Source organism: Marmota flaviventris, chromosome 2, assembly GCF_047511675.1.
Source record: "Marmota flaviventris isolate mMarFla1 chromosome 2, mMarFla1.hap1, whole genome shotgun sequence".
NCBI lineage: Eukaryota > Metazoa > Chordata > Mammalia > Rodentia > Sciuridae > Marmota > Marmota flaviventris.
The window spans coordinates 74374945-74391424 of NC_092499.1; the positions used below are offsets into that span (position 1 = coordinate 74374945).

General features: G+C 38.4%; 1 protein-coding gene across 2 annotated transcripts in view; it reads left to right on the forward strand.

Moving 5' to 3' along the window:
• Positions 1–16480, forward strand: part of Armh4 (armadillo like helical domain containing 4) — a 112476-nt gene that overhangs the window by 21875 nt on the left and 74121 nt on the right. For both annotated transcript variants that reach the window (XM_027929381.2, XM_071607271.1), the window contains exon 4: positions 11109–11366. In XM_027929381.2, coding sequence (XP_027785182.2) covers positions 11109–11366 — 258 coding nt within the window. The remainder of the gene's footprint in view (positions 1–11108; positions 11367–16480) is intronic.

The window sequence follows — 16480 nt, forward strand, 5'->3', positions numbered from 1 at the left end:
ATAAAAAGTCAACAAATTAATAAGGAAACAAACCCCCACAACTGAGAGTCAGCGAAATGACAAATGATCCGTTGGCCTTTTTTACCGAGGACCTTAGATACTAAAATTACCAGACATAGAATATAAAATAACCTCATGAAAGAGGTCTCAAGAAACAAAAAATGAAATCATAAACATGAACAAGTAATAAGAGATTTTAAAAAATGACCCAGAAGATTTTAAATAATAAACAAATAAGACATTTAGAAATATAAACATAACTGCTGAAAACAAAAACTTAAATGATGAGTTAAATACAGCAAAAAAAGAGAATTAATGAACTGGAGGATCAATTTGAAGACATTATGGAGAATGCAGCATAGAGACAAGTTCGATATGAAAGGAAAGCTAAGCTATGTGGAGAACAGAGTGAGAACTCACCTGTGTGCCTCATCAAGGTCCCAGTGTGAGAAGGAACAAAGGACAGAAGAGAGAGAAGATGTGTTGTGCTAAAGACTGAACGTTTTTCCAGAACTGAAACAAAACAGGAACTCATGGACACAGGAAACACAACATGTACCACCCCAGAGAAATAAATAATCAGAAATGCCAAAACAAATCCTCAAAGGATGCACAGCAACATTATTGGAAAAAGTGAAAACTTGGAAATACTCTCAACATCCATCACCAGTAGAATGGATAGATAAAGTAGTGGTATGTTAATACAATGAAATACTCTATGCCATTCGGGAATGAATGAATGATTGCTGCATGAAACAATGTGGGTGACTCTCATAGTGAAAGAAGCTAGACATGAAGAAACATATACTGTATGGTTCCATTTATGTAAATTTCAAACACTGGGAAATCTAATCTATGGCATTAGAAGTCAGGATAATGGTTACATTTGGAAAAGCAAGGGAAGTAGGAAGGGGGCTTCTGGGACAATGGGATGTTTCTTTTAAAATCTGGATGGTGGATGTATTCATCTGTTCACTTTGTAGTAGTTAATTAAGCTATACACTTGTGACTTGTTAACTTTTAATTTATATTTTATATGCCAATAAAAAATTAAGCTGGGTGTGATGGTGCACACCTATGATCTCAGCAACTTGGGAGGCTGAGGCATGAGGATTACAAATTCAAGGCCATCCTGGACTACTTAAAATAATCCAAATTCAAGTATTCTAAAAACATTTTTAATGACTGGTAAGATAGTGATTAAATTTAGTTTTAAATATGCATGGGAAAAATTTAAGAGTAATAGGTGAAAAAAAGAATAAAGAAATGCAGTAGTAGAATTACAATTGAAGAGTCCCAACATATTCAGTAATTTCAAATGGCATTTAAGGGAAGAAGGAAGTTAAGAAAGGAACATACAGAGATGCAGCAATGTTAATTGCATTCTAGTTCTTAAATGGAATGTTGAGTTCTCCAGGGTTCATTATATTATGAATCTTAATAGTATAAATATTGTTGAGTGCATATGTATATGCTATTTATATTAATATTTATTAATATAAAGCTTATTAAGCTTCAGAATTCATATGTACATATAAATATGTATTCTCTTGAATTTTTCTAACATTGCATAATAAAAATGTAAATACACTTGGCAGGAACATTTCAGATTTTGAAAGTATGGAATTCTGTAAGTTCTGAGACTGCCTAACGTTGTAAACTATTGCATTTTGTGTTCTGAAATTTCTGTGGTTCTTCAGCACCTTCTGGTCCTGGAGAGCCATCTGCTGGAGAATTGCTTCATATCCTCAGAACGGGTTAATTTTTCCCCTCTAGCTTTTAAGTTTTGCATTCAGTTTGATGACTGAGTTAAAAAGAAAGAAAGAAAGAAAGAAAAACGATAGGGGTTCCCACGGGCCAGCACAAGGTCTTTTAGAAAAATACCACCAGCACGTGTGAGGGTCAAGCCCTTCAGAGGGAGAGCGGGAGGCGAGCACATGCTCAGTCTGTGTCCAAGAAAGCTACTGTTTCTTTTCAGGGTATTCTTCCACATGCATTGTTTACCTTAGGTTCAGTTTTAAACGTAGGAAAGGGAAGAAAAAGGTCTGAAAAGAGAGATTTGACTCATAAAACTAATGAATAAATAAATGGGCAAACGGCGGGCATTTCAAATGATCATTGCCACTCTAAGAAGGTGCGAATACAGGTGAGATGCTGTTCTGTAAGCCAAGGATAGGTGGAGCATCCTGGGAAACACGTGTCACCATTCTAGATCTTACTCCTCCCATTGTCAGGATGACACATTTTAAGCATTCTTTCTGCCTTTGACACATTTGAACAGCCTGGAAATGCTGTCTATTTGTCTACTTTCTGGAGATCTAAAAATGTCTAAGCCATTATAAAAATGCAGTTAGAAAACTGAACGCCATAGGTAGGTCCTGCCTATGAAACCAAAAATAGATTTTGTAGCAACCTATTCTTAATGAAATTAAAACTTGTTTTTTGTTAGTCTTAGGCAGAAATGTTTACGTGGAATGAAGAAATTGGACCTGTGCCAGAAGCACTGGTGCAGCCTGTAACCTCAGCAGCTTGGGAGGCTGAGGCAGGAGGATCTTAAGTTCTCTCAGCAAGAGAAACAATAAGAGAGGTAAATAGGGAGCCTACATCATGGGAACAAATTTTTACTCCTCACACTTCAGATAGAGCCCTAATATCCAGAGTATACAAAGAACTCAAAAAATTAAACAATAAGAAAACAAATAACCCAATCAACAAATGGGCCAAGGACCTGAACAGACACTTCTCAGAGGAGGACATACAATCAATCAACAAGTACATGAAAAAATGCTCACCATCACTAGCAGTCAGAGAAATGCAAATCAAAACCACCCTAAGATACCATCTCACTCCAGTAAGATTGGCAGCCATTATGAAGTCAAACAACAACAAGTGCTGGAGAGGATGTGGGGAAAAGGGTACTCTTGTACATTGCTGGTGGGACTGCAAACTGGTGCGGCCAATTTGGAAAGCAGTATGGAGATTCCTGGGAAAGCTGGGAATGGAACCACCATTTGACCCAGCTATTGCCCTTCTCGGACTATTCCCTGAAGACCTTAAAAGAGCATACTAAAGGGATACTGCTACATCGATGTTCATAGCAGCACAATTCACAATCGCTAGACTGTGGAACCAACCCAGATGCCCTTCAATAGATGAATGGATAAAAAAATGTGGCATTTATACACAATGGAGTATTATACAGCACTAAAAAATGACAAAATCATGGAATTTGCAGGGAAATGGATGGCACTAGAGCAGATTATGCTTAGTGAAGCTAGCCAATCCCTAAAAAACAAATACCAAATGTCTTCTTTGATATAATGAGAGCAACTAAGAACAAAGCAGGGAGGAAGAGCAGGAAGAAAAGATTAACATTAAACAGATACATGAGGTGGGAGGGAAAGGGAGAGAAAAGGGAAATTGCATGGTAATGGAGGGAGATCCTCATTGTTATACAAAATTACATATAAGAGGTTGTGAGGGGAATGGGAAAATAAATAAGGAGAGAAATGAATTACAGTAGATGGGGTAGAGAGAGAAGATGGGAGGGGAGGGGAGGGGAGATAGTAGAGGATAGGAAAGGTAGCAGAATACAACAGTTACTAATAGGGCATTATGTAAAAATGTAGATGTGTAACCGACGTGATTCTGCAATCTGTATTTGGGGTAAAATTGGGAGTTCAAAACCCACCTGAATCAAATGTATGAAATATGATATGTCATGAGCTTTGTAATGTTTTGAACAACCAATAAAAAAAAAGAAAAAAAAAAAGGAAGACCATCTCATAAATAAATAAATAAATAAATAAATAAATAAATGTATGTCTTTGGGTTCAATACCTGGTACAAAAAAAGAGAGAGAGAGAGAGAGAGAGAGAGAGAGAGAGAGAGAGAGAGAGAGAGAAAAAGAAGAAGAAGAAGAAGAAGAAGAAGAAGAAGAAGAAAGAAAGAAAGAAAGAAAGAAAATGGGTTTGACCTAGAGAAAAAAAAAGAGAGAGAAGAAGAAGAAGAAGAAGAAAGAAAGAAAGAAAGAAAGAAAGAAAGAAAGAAAGAAAGAAAATGGGTTTGACCTAGAGAAAAAAAAAGAGAGAGAGAAGAAGAAGAAGAAGAAGAAGAAGAAGAAGAAGAAGAAGAAGAAGAAGAAGGAGGAAAGAAAGAAAGAAAGAAAGAAAGAAAATGGGTTTGACCTAGAGAAGCAAAAATCTTGGGTTTAAACAAACTCATGTTAAGATTTACTATGTATTATTTGAGCACACAAGGTAGTTATTTGACCAGCTAAGTAGGCTGTGAGTAAAACAAAGCTCATAAACTTGTTCCCTGTTTAGCTAACAATGTACATTTGAAGGATAATGCCTGCAAAGCTTTTGAGCTCTTCAGAAGAAAAGCCCCAGTAAGTACTCACAAAGCATTGTTGTGAGTTATGATGCAGCTTTTAAAGAGATTCTGTCAGAGAGAGGCCAGGCAGATGAAATTGGCTTAGCGTACAGTCTAGACACATTTTTCTTCCTGTCACTTGCAGCAGGACATTTCTCTGTTTGAGCTCTGGTTATTCCTCTCAATATCGCCAAGCCTCTCTTAGCCACATGGCACTTGAACCTGACATTGCTGTTTAATGTTTTATCCTTTCATTTTTAACTGTTTCAGTTCACAGCAAGCACAACAATCTGGAATGGAGCCATGTTCTAGTCTCTGTTTCATGCTGAGCTGTCTACTGTCTGAGCATTCTGATACCTAAGTTAGGTGTTTCACTATTAAGTAAGGTGTCAGAATTTTTTTTTTTTTTTTTTTTTTTAGTAGTGTGGCTTTCATCTAGGGGTGCTCTACCTCTCAGCCATACCTTGGCCCTTTTTATTTTTTATTTTGACACAGGGTCTCACTAAGTTGCTTAGAGTCTCTCTGAGTCGCTGAGGCTGGCTTTCAACTTGTGATCCTCCTGCTTCAGCCTCCAGAAGTGCTGGGATTACAGATGTGTGCCTCTGCACCTGGCTAGGTATCAGAATTCTTTTTTTTTCCTAATATTTATTTTTTAGTTGCAGATGGACACAATACCTTTGTTTTTATTTATTTATTTTTATGTGGTGCTGAGGATCGAACCCAAGGCCTCACACACACCAGGCGAGTGCTCTACCACTGAGCCACAACCCAAGCCCATAGGTATCAGAATTCTTGACAGTGGACATACTAGCAAGAGCATCAGTGTTGAATGGATTTTTCCTGTAGCATCCTCACCAAGATCAAGACAAGTGTCTTGATCTTGGTGAGGATGCTACAGGAAAAATCCATTGGCTCTGTAGCAATGAAGCTTGGCCAGTGCTGACTGTTCATCCTGAATTCAATGGGACCCCCTGAGTTTTTGAGGGGATGCTGGTTCAACAGGAGTGAAAAGGGAACTTGGGCAGCATATGTCATGTGTTTGGGTGCGAGAACAGTGCAGTTTGGTGGGAGGATTTTGCCCACCCAGAGAGATGGTTACCCAGATGCCATCATGCCCTCTGAACGATGCCAGTTCCACTGTATGGTGTTACGCAGTAAAGAGCATCCAATCAACCTAGGAAAAAGACATGTCAGTTCTGAGGATGTGCTTCCCATTCCAGGTGACATGACCTGAAGGAACTTCACCCACTAAACTCTCTGAACTTGCCCTTCTCAGGGTGCAGTCATTTTTAGGAACTCTCAGGACAAATACAACTTTAAGTCTTTGAACCTTGTTAACTGATGTTGGTATACGAGATGTATCGATGTATCTGTTTTTCATGTTTCTTTGTAGACATTCAATATTTTTTCTTGTGCCATCTTTGTAGGGAATAATTTGTGTGTGTGTGTGTGTGTGTGTGTGTGCATACACACACATGTGTATGTTTACCTTTACTCAAGTGCTTATTTGAAATTAAGATAAACAAAAATAAAATGGGGGTTTATTTTTTTTAAATTTTGAAATTCAGAAAGACTTAATCTATAACCTTTATGACCTTCCAGTGTCATTTGAATGATCTCTTCCTTCAATTTTAGAATTTTAGATCAGGGATCTTGTTACTGTTTTTGGCACAATTTTGTTTGCTGAATATTTATGGCATAGCATTGCCCTTTGTGTTCAGAGGTGTTTATGATGTTGTTTCTCTTGGGTGTACTCGTTGGAAGATCTGCCTTTCTCTTCAGTTCCAGTGAACAGAAGATGAACACATAGCACTCTGGTTTGTTTTACACCTGTTGGTCTTACATTTTTGTCGCATGAACTACAAAGTAATGTGTTACTGCTTGTTTGTTAATTGTTACTCTGTGTTTCCTGAGAGCTGGGTTTTACAAAAACTGCATCTATCTTATTGTTAATTCATTTATTTATCCATTTATTTATTCACTCAACAAATGCTTCTTGAATACTGGCGACTGCCAGGCAATTTACTAGTTGTTGGTAATACCACAGAGAATAAGACTATCCTTCCTTTACTCAATAATTTCCCACTTTTCTTGGGTCAAGCTGCTATAAAAGACACTATTTTCCTAGTATTAGAAAAGGCGAGAATACCTCTTTTGTTTTGGGTCTGTAATAGTAGTCAGTGTTCCATTGGTATTTGAAGCAAGGTAATATATGACTAAAGATGTTTAATGGCTACAAAGTGATTGTCAAAAAGAATATTTTCTGGCAGAAAAAAAATAAAGGTAGACTAAAACAGCAATCTTATTCCTATAAGGCTCATCTTCCTATTTTTCGACATGGTTACTGACACTTCCTTTTTATTTACTTTTCCTGACACTTCCTTTTTTACAGCTATCTTTGTGTGTGCTCTGTTATTTTTACCGATATTTTAAGTACAAATAGTTAATCTTCTGAGTTGCTTCATGCAAAAGGATGAGCTTGATAGTACCAGGCAAAGGCTTTCCTTTCTCATCTCCCATGTAAATCAGTTCTTCCTTACTGTCTAGTGGTATCAGCTGTGTGTTACTCAGTAAGCTATCACTGGAGAGAGTGCACCTGGGTTTGTCGGACTCACTGGAAGCTATCTCTTGTTGGGCATTTTGGGGCAGGGAAGGAAGGAAGGCTGTACCATGGTGGGTGAGTGCAGGAGGGTGTAGGAGGCATGTTGAGCCCAGCAATGTCCTCCAAATTACATCCTGAACGTAGAGACCTTCTTGTTGGCCTAGGTATGTTTAGATGCAACCCTCTCTCTGGAACAAAAAAGTTGTGTTAAGGATAAAGTCCCTTTTGTTCTTTATAGTTCTATACTTTAAAGAGGAAGAATTAACTGAAGATGTTGAAGTCCAAGTTGAAGTTGTTCTTGGCAGGTGATAGTCGTCAGGGAATAGTGAACCTTGAGGATCATTATCAATTGTCACAGTTATTCTATCATTTCTGATTTCTTAGCTTTGTGGGAAGGAAAGGAAACTAAGAGTGACTTTATAATGCTTCAAAAATTAAAGAAGTGATCTTTTCAGCTTATGGTGAATTCTCATCTGTGGGAGGAAGATCAGCAGAGTCCTCAAATAATTTGGATGATCCCTCATGGTTTTCTCTATAATCCTCTTGCCCCATCACTTTTTCTCTATGCAGTCTCCTCCTCAGCTTCTTTTTAGTTGAAGTCCATGGTCTATGTTTATAGTTACCACTTCTTCCAGAATCAGCATCCTTCTTATCCTCTTTCCATTCCGGTAAAACCAGCTGCTGGTTAAATCTCTCTGCCTACTCAACTCTCCACCCATGTCTACACCCAAGCAGCTGATTGTGGCTGGGGAAAAACACAACTGTCTTAATGGGTCTCACTTTAAATTTATGATGACACATCTCATAGGGCTCACCACTTTTCCCCTGAGAATTTGCTTGCCCATTCTGCAAGATGCTATTTCGCGCTTTCTCCTTTCACCGCAAACCACTTGACATTTCTCTTTTCCTATCCAGTTTCTTGTTTGAGAACATGAGAAATATGAAGATTACTTGGACATATTCCTACCACCAAATCTACCCACTGCCTGCACCTGTGCCTGCTTTCTCTGCCCTTCCTCCTGTAGTGGTGGTGGATGTATCTGTGCCAACCTGTGCCCTGGATCCCGTGCCCTGTTAGAGTAAAGAAGCTAACCTTACATAGTGACCACTACATGCTAGGCTTCGTTTTAAGTACTTTATATATTATCTAATGAAATCCTTAGAACAGCCCTGGGATGATAATGATAGGAATAATACCATTGTTACACATGAAGAAGCTGAGGTGCAGCCAAATTCAGAAACTTGTCCAAAATTATAGCCATAATAAGTTCATGTGGCTCCACAGTCTGGATGTCACTGCTATATGATACCATATCTACCAGGATATGGCTCTGGCTTCTTCTCCTCTCTTCCTTGCATCATCATTACCCTTCTCTACTGGATCATATCCATCAACTTACAATCAAGTTCTAGTGTCTTCTATTTTTTAAAGAAACTTACCCTTTATTCCATATCTCCCTCCAGGTATATCCTAATATTCCTGTTCTTTTTCAGCCAAATTTCTGGAAATAATTTTCTATATTTGGTCTGTTGACAGTTTTGTTTCTAGTTTTCTTTTGAACCACTCCAACCTAGCTTTTGTCCCAATCCTTCCATGGGGGAAACCTTTGTTGAGTCACTATTACCCTTCTGATGGCAAAGCCAGAGGGACATTTGCAGTCTTATTCAGCCCCTTGGAAATGCTTTATTCTTTTACCTTACTGCACATGACACTCTTCTTGGTTTTTCTCCTATGTTTGTCGTCACTTCTTTGACTCCTTTGCGGAATCCCCCTTGACTGGCTAACCTCTAAATGGTAGATTGCCCAGAGCTTGGGCAGGACTACTGCCCTTTCTGTCCACACTTGCCCTCTTGATGATTTCAACCAGTCTCAAGACTTGAGATATTGTATGTGACTTGTTGACTTCCAAACTTTATCTTTAGCTGTGACCTTCTCAAAGACTTCCAGCATTCCATGTGGATATCATAGGCATGGCCATTACACAATCTATCTCAAATAAAAATTCTTGATCTTTCTTATTATCCTTTAATTTCCATTTTCAGAAATGTGCACTTCACATTATAATTATCAGCAGGGCTCCACCTTCAAATTACATTCTAGGTCTGACCACTTGGAATCCCTTCCTGGACTGTACCCTAGTGCGAGAACCATCACCTGCTCTCTAAGTGTTAAGCAGGAGATGGTAGCTCACACTAACCTCCTAACCTCCTCCTAATGGGTCTTACTGCTCTGTCTCTTGCTCTGATATGGATAATTCTCCACCTTGTAGCCAGAGTCATTTTTAAAATGTATAATTTAGATCTGGTCCATACGTATTCCCTCTTATTGCATTTCCATATTCTGTCTGTCCCTGTCCCCAGTCCAGTCTTCCTTGCTGTGCATATTTGCCACAAGACTTTTGTTCTTGCTGTTCATCTGCTGTGAATACTTTCCTTGTAGACATTGACCTCAATTAAACAAGAGAATTTATTATTTTGGTATGGTCTCTGTTCAAATTTTACTTTTTCAGAACAGTTTTCCTTAATCTGTCTATCTAAAAATAAGAGCACCTGGCATTTTCTTTTTTCTTGACAGTTTATTTATATCTACTTGTTTGCTGTATGTCTCTCCGAGTGGCATATCAGCTCTGTGAACTTAGAAACGTTATTGCTTTATTCATCGTTCCTGGAATAGCACCCATTAGGTGCACAGTAAAAATGTGTTTAATTTTTGGAATAGTGACAGTTATTAAATCCTACAACATTAAAGGCCCTATAAGAATAAAAAAAGACAAGAGTTATTACTTTTTTCTTTTTTGCATTTCTGGGGATTAAACTCAAAGCCTTGCACATGCTAGGCAAGCACTCTACCTCTAGTCTAAACCCCTGTCAGGAGCTAATATTTTTTAAAAGTCACAAAACCTCTAAATGATACAGGATGATGGGTATGTGTGAAGAAGGTTGTTTGGGAACAAAAGAAAGTATCAGAATTCTTGAGTTGCTTTGGTTGTTTCTGCTCCCTGTTCCCTGTTGAGTAACCACTGTGTGGACCCCTAATGGGAGAGATGGAAAGAAAGGCCTTCAGTGAACTCTCTGAGCTTTGGGATGCATCCATGGTATTCCTAGAAAATTGAAATAGGTAAAACAATACAAACTTGTGATCTTATATTCCTTAAACCCATTTCACTTGAAGCACTGAAAATGACAAATTATAGATGTTAACTCTGATGATGGTGATAATGACAATTTTTTCCACATATTGCTTTTCTGACTGTCCTTGGTACATATCCTGTTTCCCAGTTTCCTGTAGAGTGGGATTGAGAATGTGGATGCAGTTGTTTCTGGTTTCTTGGGTCACTCCTCCTCAGGGAGAATAGGACCCAAGAGCGGATCTTGGTGCCTCTCTCACTTTACATTGTTGTGAGATATGTTCTCTGATGTGAAAGAATAGAAGGAAATGCCAAAATAATGAATTCACCTCTTTAATATTATGAGAGCTGAAGGGATGGGAACAACTGTTTTTTTAAGTTCTGTTGGTATTTCTATGTTAACTTCTTTTCTTTTTTTATTTTTTTTTTATTATTGGTTGTTCAAAACATTACAAAGCTCTTGACATATCATATTTCATACATTTGATTCAAGTGGGTTATGAACTCCCATTTTTACCCCGTATACAGATTGCAGTATCACATCGGTTACACTTTATGTTAATTTCTAACATACACCTTACATGACCTCTGGAACACAGAAATGGGATGTTTCTTACCCCTGTAAATATAAATTACTTCAATAACAACTAATAGTACCTGAACTTTGACTCTCAGTAAGCATGATACATGATATTTATTTGACATAATATGGTTTTTAAAAAATGTGTGATATATGGGGTTGGGGATATAGCTCAGTGGTAGAGCACTAGCCTAGCATGCACCAAGCAGTTCAATCCCCAGTACTACAGTGAAATAAAATAAAAGGTATATGGTGGGTGCATAATCCTGCAAAGCTCACATCATCTAACTGGCAATAAAAATTGGTATTCAAAGACTCAGTGTGAGTTTTGGGTAGTGTTTTGATCAGCTGAAAAGATCTGTGTGTTTTGAGAACGTGCTCATTGTATGTTTTCGTGTTTCCCTTTGATTTCTATTTTGCCCAGAGGGAGAAGAAGATGAGGATGAAGAGGATGAAGAAGATGAAGAGGAAGAAGAGGAAGATGAGGAAGAGGATGAGGAGGATAAAGATGCAGACTCCCTGGATGAGAGCTTTGATGGCGACTCTGAGGTGCCGAGTTTCACTCTCCCTGGCATCACATCCCAGGAACCCGGCTTAGAGCAGGGAAACATGGACCCACTGGAGGGAGCCACCTACCAGGTGCCCGATGCCATTGAGTGGGAACAGCAGAATCAAGGCCTGGGTAAGAGTCATGTATTTCCCTCTCCTTCCTTCTTCCCCCTTTACTGTTCTAAGGTGACAACTTTCTATCTTTGGCATCTGTCATGGAGCAAAATTATTTTTCTGTTTATGAGTAGTTCATTTGGGGGGAAAAATCAGTTATTTCTTTAAGAAATTTATGTTTATAAATAGCAGATTCCAACTGCCCCTGATGAGAACAGTTATCTGATTTTGGGAAGGAATCCCATTTTTTCCTTCTCAGCTGCAAGAATTTTAGGAAGACTTGCAAGCAGGGAGGAAAAGCGCGCAACCAATGTTGAGCAAGAGCACAAATGCATGGGAGTCAGAAAGCAAATGTGTTTTGTCACCTTCTGTCCTTTCAGAATTTGTTCCTCAGGGGACATTCTTTCTCTGCCAGTATGTGAGCATTGGGGTTGTCCCACAGCTTTTCTGTTTATTGTCCAACACAGTCTCCTCTCACCAGCTGAGAGTCCAGATATCCCTGTGCTTACTCTCTCCAGGGCATGGTTCATGTTTTCCACAAGACACTCTGAGAATGCAGACTGCATCTCTGCCTGTCACTCCCTTCCTGCGACAGGGAAGCTCCCCAGTCTATTCTTTTTTTTTTTTTTGTCAGGAGTAGACACTATTAACCTCTGAATGAGAGAGTCAGTCTCCTTCCTCCCCCATCTTCTTTTTGGCACTGGGGATTGAACCCAGAGATGTTTTACCACTGAGCTACATCCCCAGCCCTTAATTTTTTTTTTTTTTTAATTTAGAGGCAGGGTTTTGCTAATTTGCTAGGGCCTTGCTAAGTTGTTGAGGCTGCCCTTGAACTTACAATCCTCCTGCCTAAGTCTCCCAAGTCACTGGGATTATAGGCGTGTGCCACAGTGCTTTGTAAGGCCCACTCTCTTGACCCTATGTGAAGCGACCTCTTTAAAGAAATCCCCTTCTTAGTTTTTAAACAGCTGGGCCTGTTTATATCTTCAGCCTGGCAGACATTAAGTTGAAGAATCATATGATTGTTTTGGGGGCTACTTCAGTGAAAATTTGAATGTGGGTCTGAGACTTTGCAAGGAGAGAGGATACAGAAGGGTTAGTGTCCAGTGGACAGGCAGAAGGTATTATTGTTGTGCATACAATATCTGCTGAACTGTTTTCTGAATAAATGCAGCATATATTGGGCAATACATATTGACTCTAAAATATGTCAAATAAAACTGTTAAAAATTTATAGAGGTATGAAAATGTTGTGGTACCAAAATATTATAAAATAAACACAAAATAATATGAACATAGGTCTGTGAACAAGTGAACAAATATTTGGTTTGAAACACTCCTGTCCTACTCTGACAGGTTTTATATGAATGGGAAAAAATACAAAATACAAAGATAACTTTTTACAATGCAGGTTAAAAACAAAGACAAAAATCTATACATAAAGTGACTCTATCATGTATACTGTAACATGGATAGGTTGAATATTCAGGACTCTAGTGCTTTGCTAGGGAAGAGAGTGAGAGAGGTTACTTTCCTACAGAAGGAGGGAGTTCATATGGCACCTACCATTGGTTGTGGTCAAGAAAATTAGTTTCCTCACTTAAGAAGTTGGCTTGCTGTCCATGAATAAATGTAAGTAATTGTAGGAACTGTGAAGAAGAAAAATGTGGAGAGGCTTCAGTCTGAAGTTGCAATGATTATGGGTTATGGCCTTATAATGATCTTCAACACAAATTTATTACTGAATAGGAGTCCGATTTTTAAGGAATCATCAAGGTATATACTGCAAACCATAAGCTGCACCCATCTAAAGGGTACAAGTCAATGAGTTTTGACAGTTGTCAGCCACACATCCATTTCATAATCACATGCAGAACATTCCCGTCATCTCATCCCAGTGATTCCTCATGCCCTCTGCAGCACCTTCTTTAGCCCTCAGCCCCAAGTCTACTTTTGACACTATATATTAGTTTGCATTTTCTAGAATTTTATATAAATGGTATCATATGGTATATAGATTTTTGTGTCTGGCTTCTTTCACTTAGCACAGTGACTTTGAGATTTAGCTGTGTTGTATGGATCAGTAATTTGTTCCTTGTCATAGCTGGGTGTTATTTAGTTGTATGGATAGACCACATTTTGTTTATCTATTTACCTATTGATGAACACTTGAGTTATTCAAATTTTTACCTAATAGCAGTTAAATTTTAAGATGTGGTAAGCATAAAGCTCAGGACAAATCACTCTGTTGTCTCCTGTCCTGCTTCTGGATTCCAACCCCTATACACAGCTAACATTTCATAAATTAGTGATTCCAATTGGTGGTTTGATATGCTTTTAAAAGTGATTCCTGCAGGTGGTAAGGCTTTCCCCCTCCTTATTATAATAATTTACTATTTCCCTAGGTATCTCTTACTTTTTACTCTTCTTTTCCCAATAAACTCGTTCTCCCACCCTGTTTTTAGCCTTCTGGGTTTTGTGGAAACCAAAACAAGAACCAAATCTTTCAACCTGGTCTTTTTCCCACTGGAGAAGATTGTGCTTTGAGGAGTATCTAAGGCTTGAGATTTTTTTTTAGTCCCACCAACTTTTTCTTGGAGAGGCAAGGGTTTTTCCTCCTAACTCAAAGCCAGTACCAACTTCTGGGTTAGTAGTAATTGATCCAGTTTCCTAAATACTTTCAGGTCAGGTCCCTATTTGTGGTGGATTTTGTGGTACTAGAATAATGGCTTTCCTAGGATGTCTATGTCGTGCTCTCTGGAATCTGTGAATATGTTACCGTATGTGGCAAAAGGAGTGTGCTGATGTGATAAAGTTAAAGTTCTTGAGACAGGGATGGGAAGAAGATCCTGGATTATCTGAGTGGGTCCAGTGTAATCTCCAAGTCCTCATAAGAGGGAGGAAGGAGAGTCAGAGTCACGGAAGGAGATGTGATGACAAAAGCAAATGTTGGAGTGATGGGGCCAGGAGCCAAGGAAAGCTGGGAGCCTCTAGAATCTGGAAAAGGGAAGGAAACAGATTTTCTTCTAGATTCCTTAGAAAGAATGCAGTGCTGCCAACATTAGTTTTACAACTGGGAAACCTATTTCAGACTTTGGAATTTCAGAACTGTGAGATAATAAATTTTTGGTGTTTTAAGTCACTAAGTTTATGGTTTGTTACAGCAGCAAATGGAAACTAATACAGATTTCAGTAAGTTATTTAATAAGGTGCATACTTTTGTGAATATTGTAAAATTAAATCTACTTTAAAAATGGATCAGTAAAAATGCAAACACTGAGGCCCTTTTAAAAAAGTAATCCTAAATTATTATAATAATATTTTAAGGCTGTCTGCTTCAGTCTATTTTTAAGTGGATTATTTTATTTATAGATCACCATATCCATTTTTTACAACATGAATGATATACCAAAGCAAATGTTAAACACACATATATATTTTTAAGTGAACAGATTGAGTTGGGTAGTTGGGATTGACTAAAAATATAATGCAAACTCTTTGAATAGATTATAGTCTCACTTCCTGTTAAGTAACAAGCGTGGAAAATGTAGATGGCTTTCTAAAGCAAAGCAGTAAGCAGTAGATTCACAGTCTAGAATTCTCTGAACGTCTGTTTTCCACAATGTGACATACACTTGCTTTGGAGGCAGAGAGCTCAGTTTCACACCAACAAGACATTGTCCCCAGATAGAAGACAACTGCCTTTTCACTGTGTTTCTTGCTTAAAGGAGAGACAGTCTTTCTAAGGATTTTCCAGTAGAATTTGTCTTTCCCCTAACTGATGGGGATCAGGACACATGCCCATTTCCCAACCACCATTGATGGAATGGATGGGGTGGGTGTCAGTCATCACCTCCATCAGTGAGTTCTGTGTGTTTTCTTCTCTTGTAGTAGATACTTGTCCATGTCTCCTCTCTCCTGTAAACAATCTTTATTTAAACTATTACCTGTGTTTTAAATAGGTTTTGAGTTTAGTTCTGAATGGGAGCTTGATGGTGACATTATTTCATTGTTTTTCTCAAAAAGAGACAATTTTAGGTTACTTTAGAGTTTGTTGGTGTTCTAGAGAGATAAGACTTCCAAAAGCCATCAGCTAAGTGCAGATTTATAGCTGTCTTCACTTTTTTTAGAAAGCCTACTTGTCACATTGGAATGGGTACTTGATTAAGGAAATGGATTTTTTTTTCTGTAAGTCTTATATGATGATAAATATTCAGTTAATTATCTAGGGACATTTATGGACAAACAGAAGGGTGAAGAGTATTTGTGTACCTTTTTAATTTATTTATTTTTACCAGACATTCCTTAAGCACTGTCTCGGTTTTTGATCTGGAATTTTCCCCAAGTCTCATGTGTACAGAGGTGGAGCTTTTGGGTAGTGATTGGATCACAAAGGTTCTTATTTTGATGGATTAGTCCATTGGCAGCAACATGGACTACTGAGGGTGGGTGGGACCTAGTTGGAAGAAATAGATCATTGGGGACAAGCCCTGGAAGGGTTTGTCTTTTCCCCAGATCCTTTCTCTCTCTCTCTCTCTCTTTTGCTTCCCAGATGCCATGAGCTGAGTAGCTTTCCTCTACCATGCCCTTCTGCTGTGATGTTTTTGCATTGTAGCCAGCTGATCATCAACTGAATTTCTAAAACTGTGAGCCAAAATAAACCTTTCCTCTTCTAGGTTGTTTATATCAGGTATTTTGCTCACAGCAATGCAAAACTGATTAATACAAGTACCTACAAAGTGCTGTATGTTAGGGAAATAGTAAAAGGGTGACATACTGCCATATGTCATCAATTTCCATGGAGCAGGGAGTAGTTCCATAGATGTGAAGTTAGTGGCTGAGCAATTTCACAGCAAGGAGGTCAGTCATCCCTTAGAAGCTGGGTTTGCAGTGGGAAAGCCATCTGTGAGGTGTGACTTTAGGGGTGCATTGCCTGATCCCCTAATTTATATCACCTTTCCTGTGCTAACATGATACCTACGTTCCAATATTAGAGCCTTAGTTTGGATTGCAATAATATGTCTTTGGATTGCAATAATATAGTCTTAGAGAAATACAGAACTGCTTTCTGGGTAGGATAACTCATTAAGGTATTATCATTTGTTATACTCTACAAGCAATTAATTCATCAGC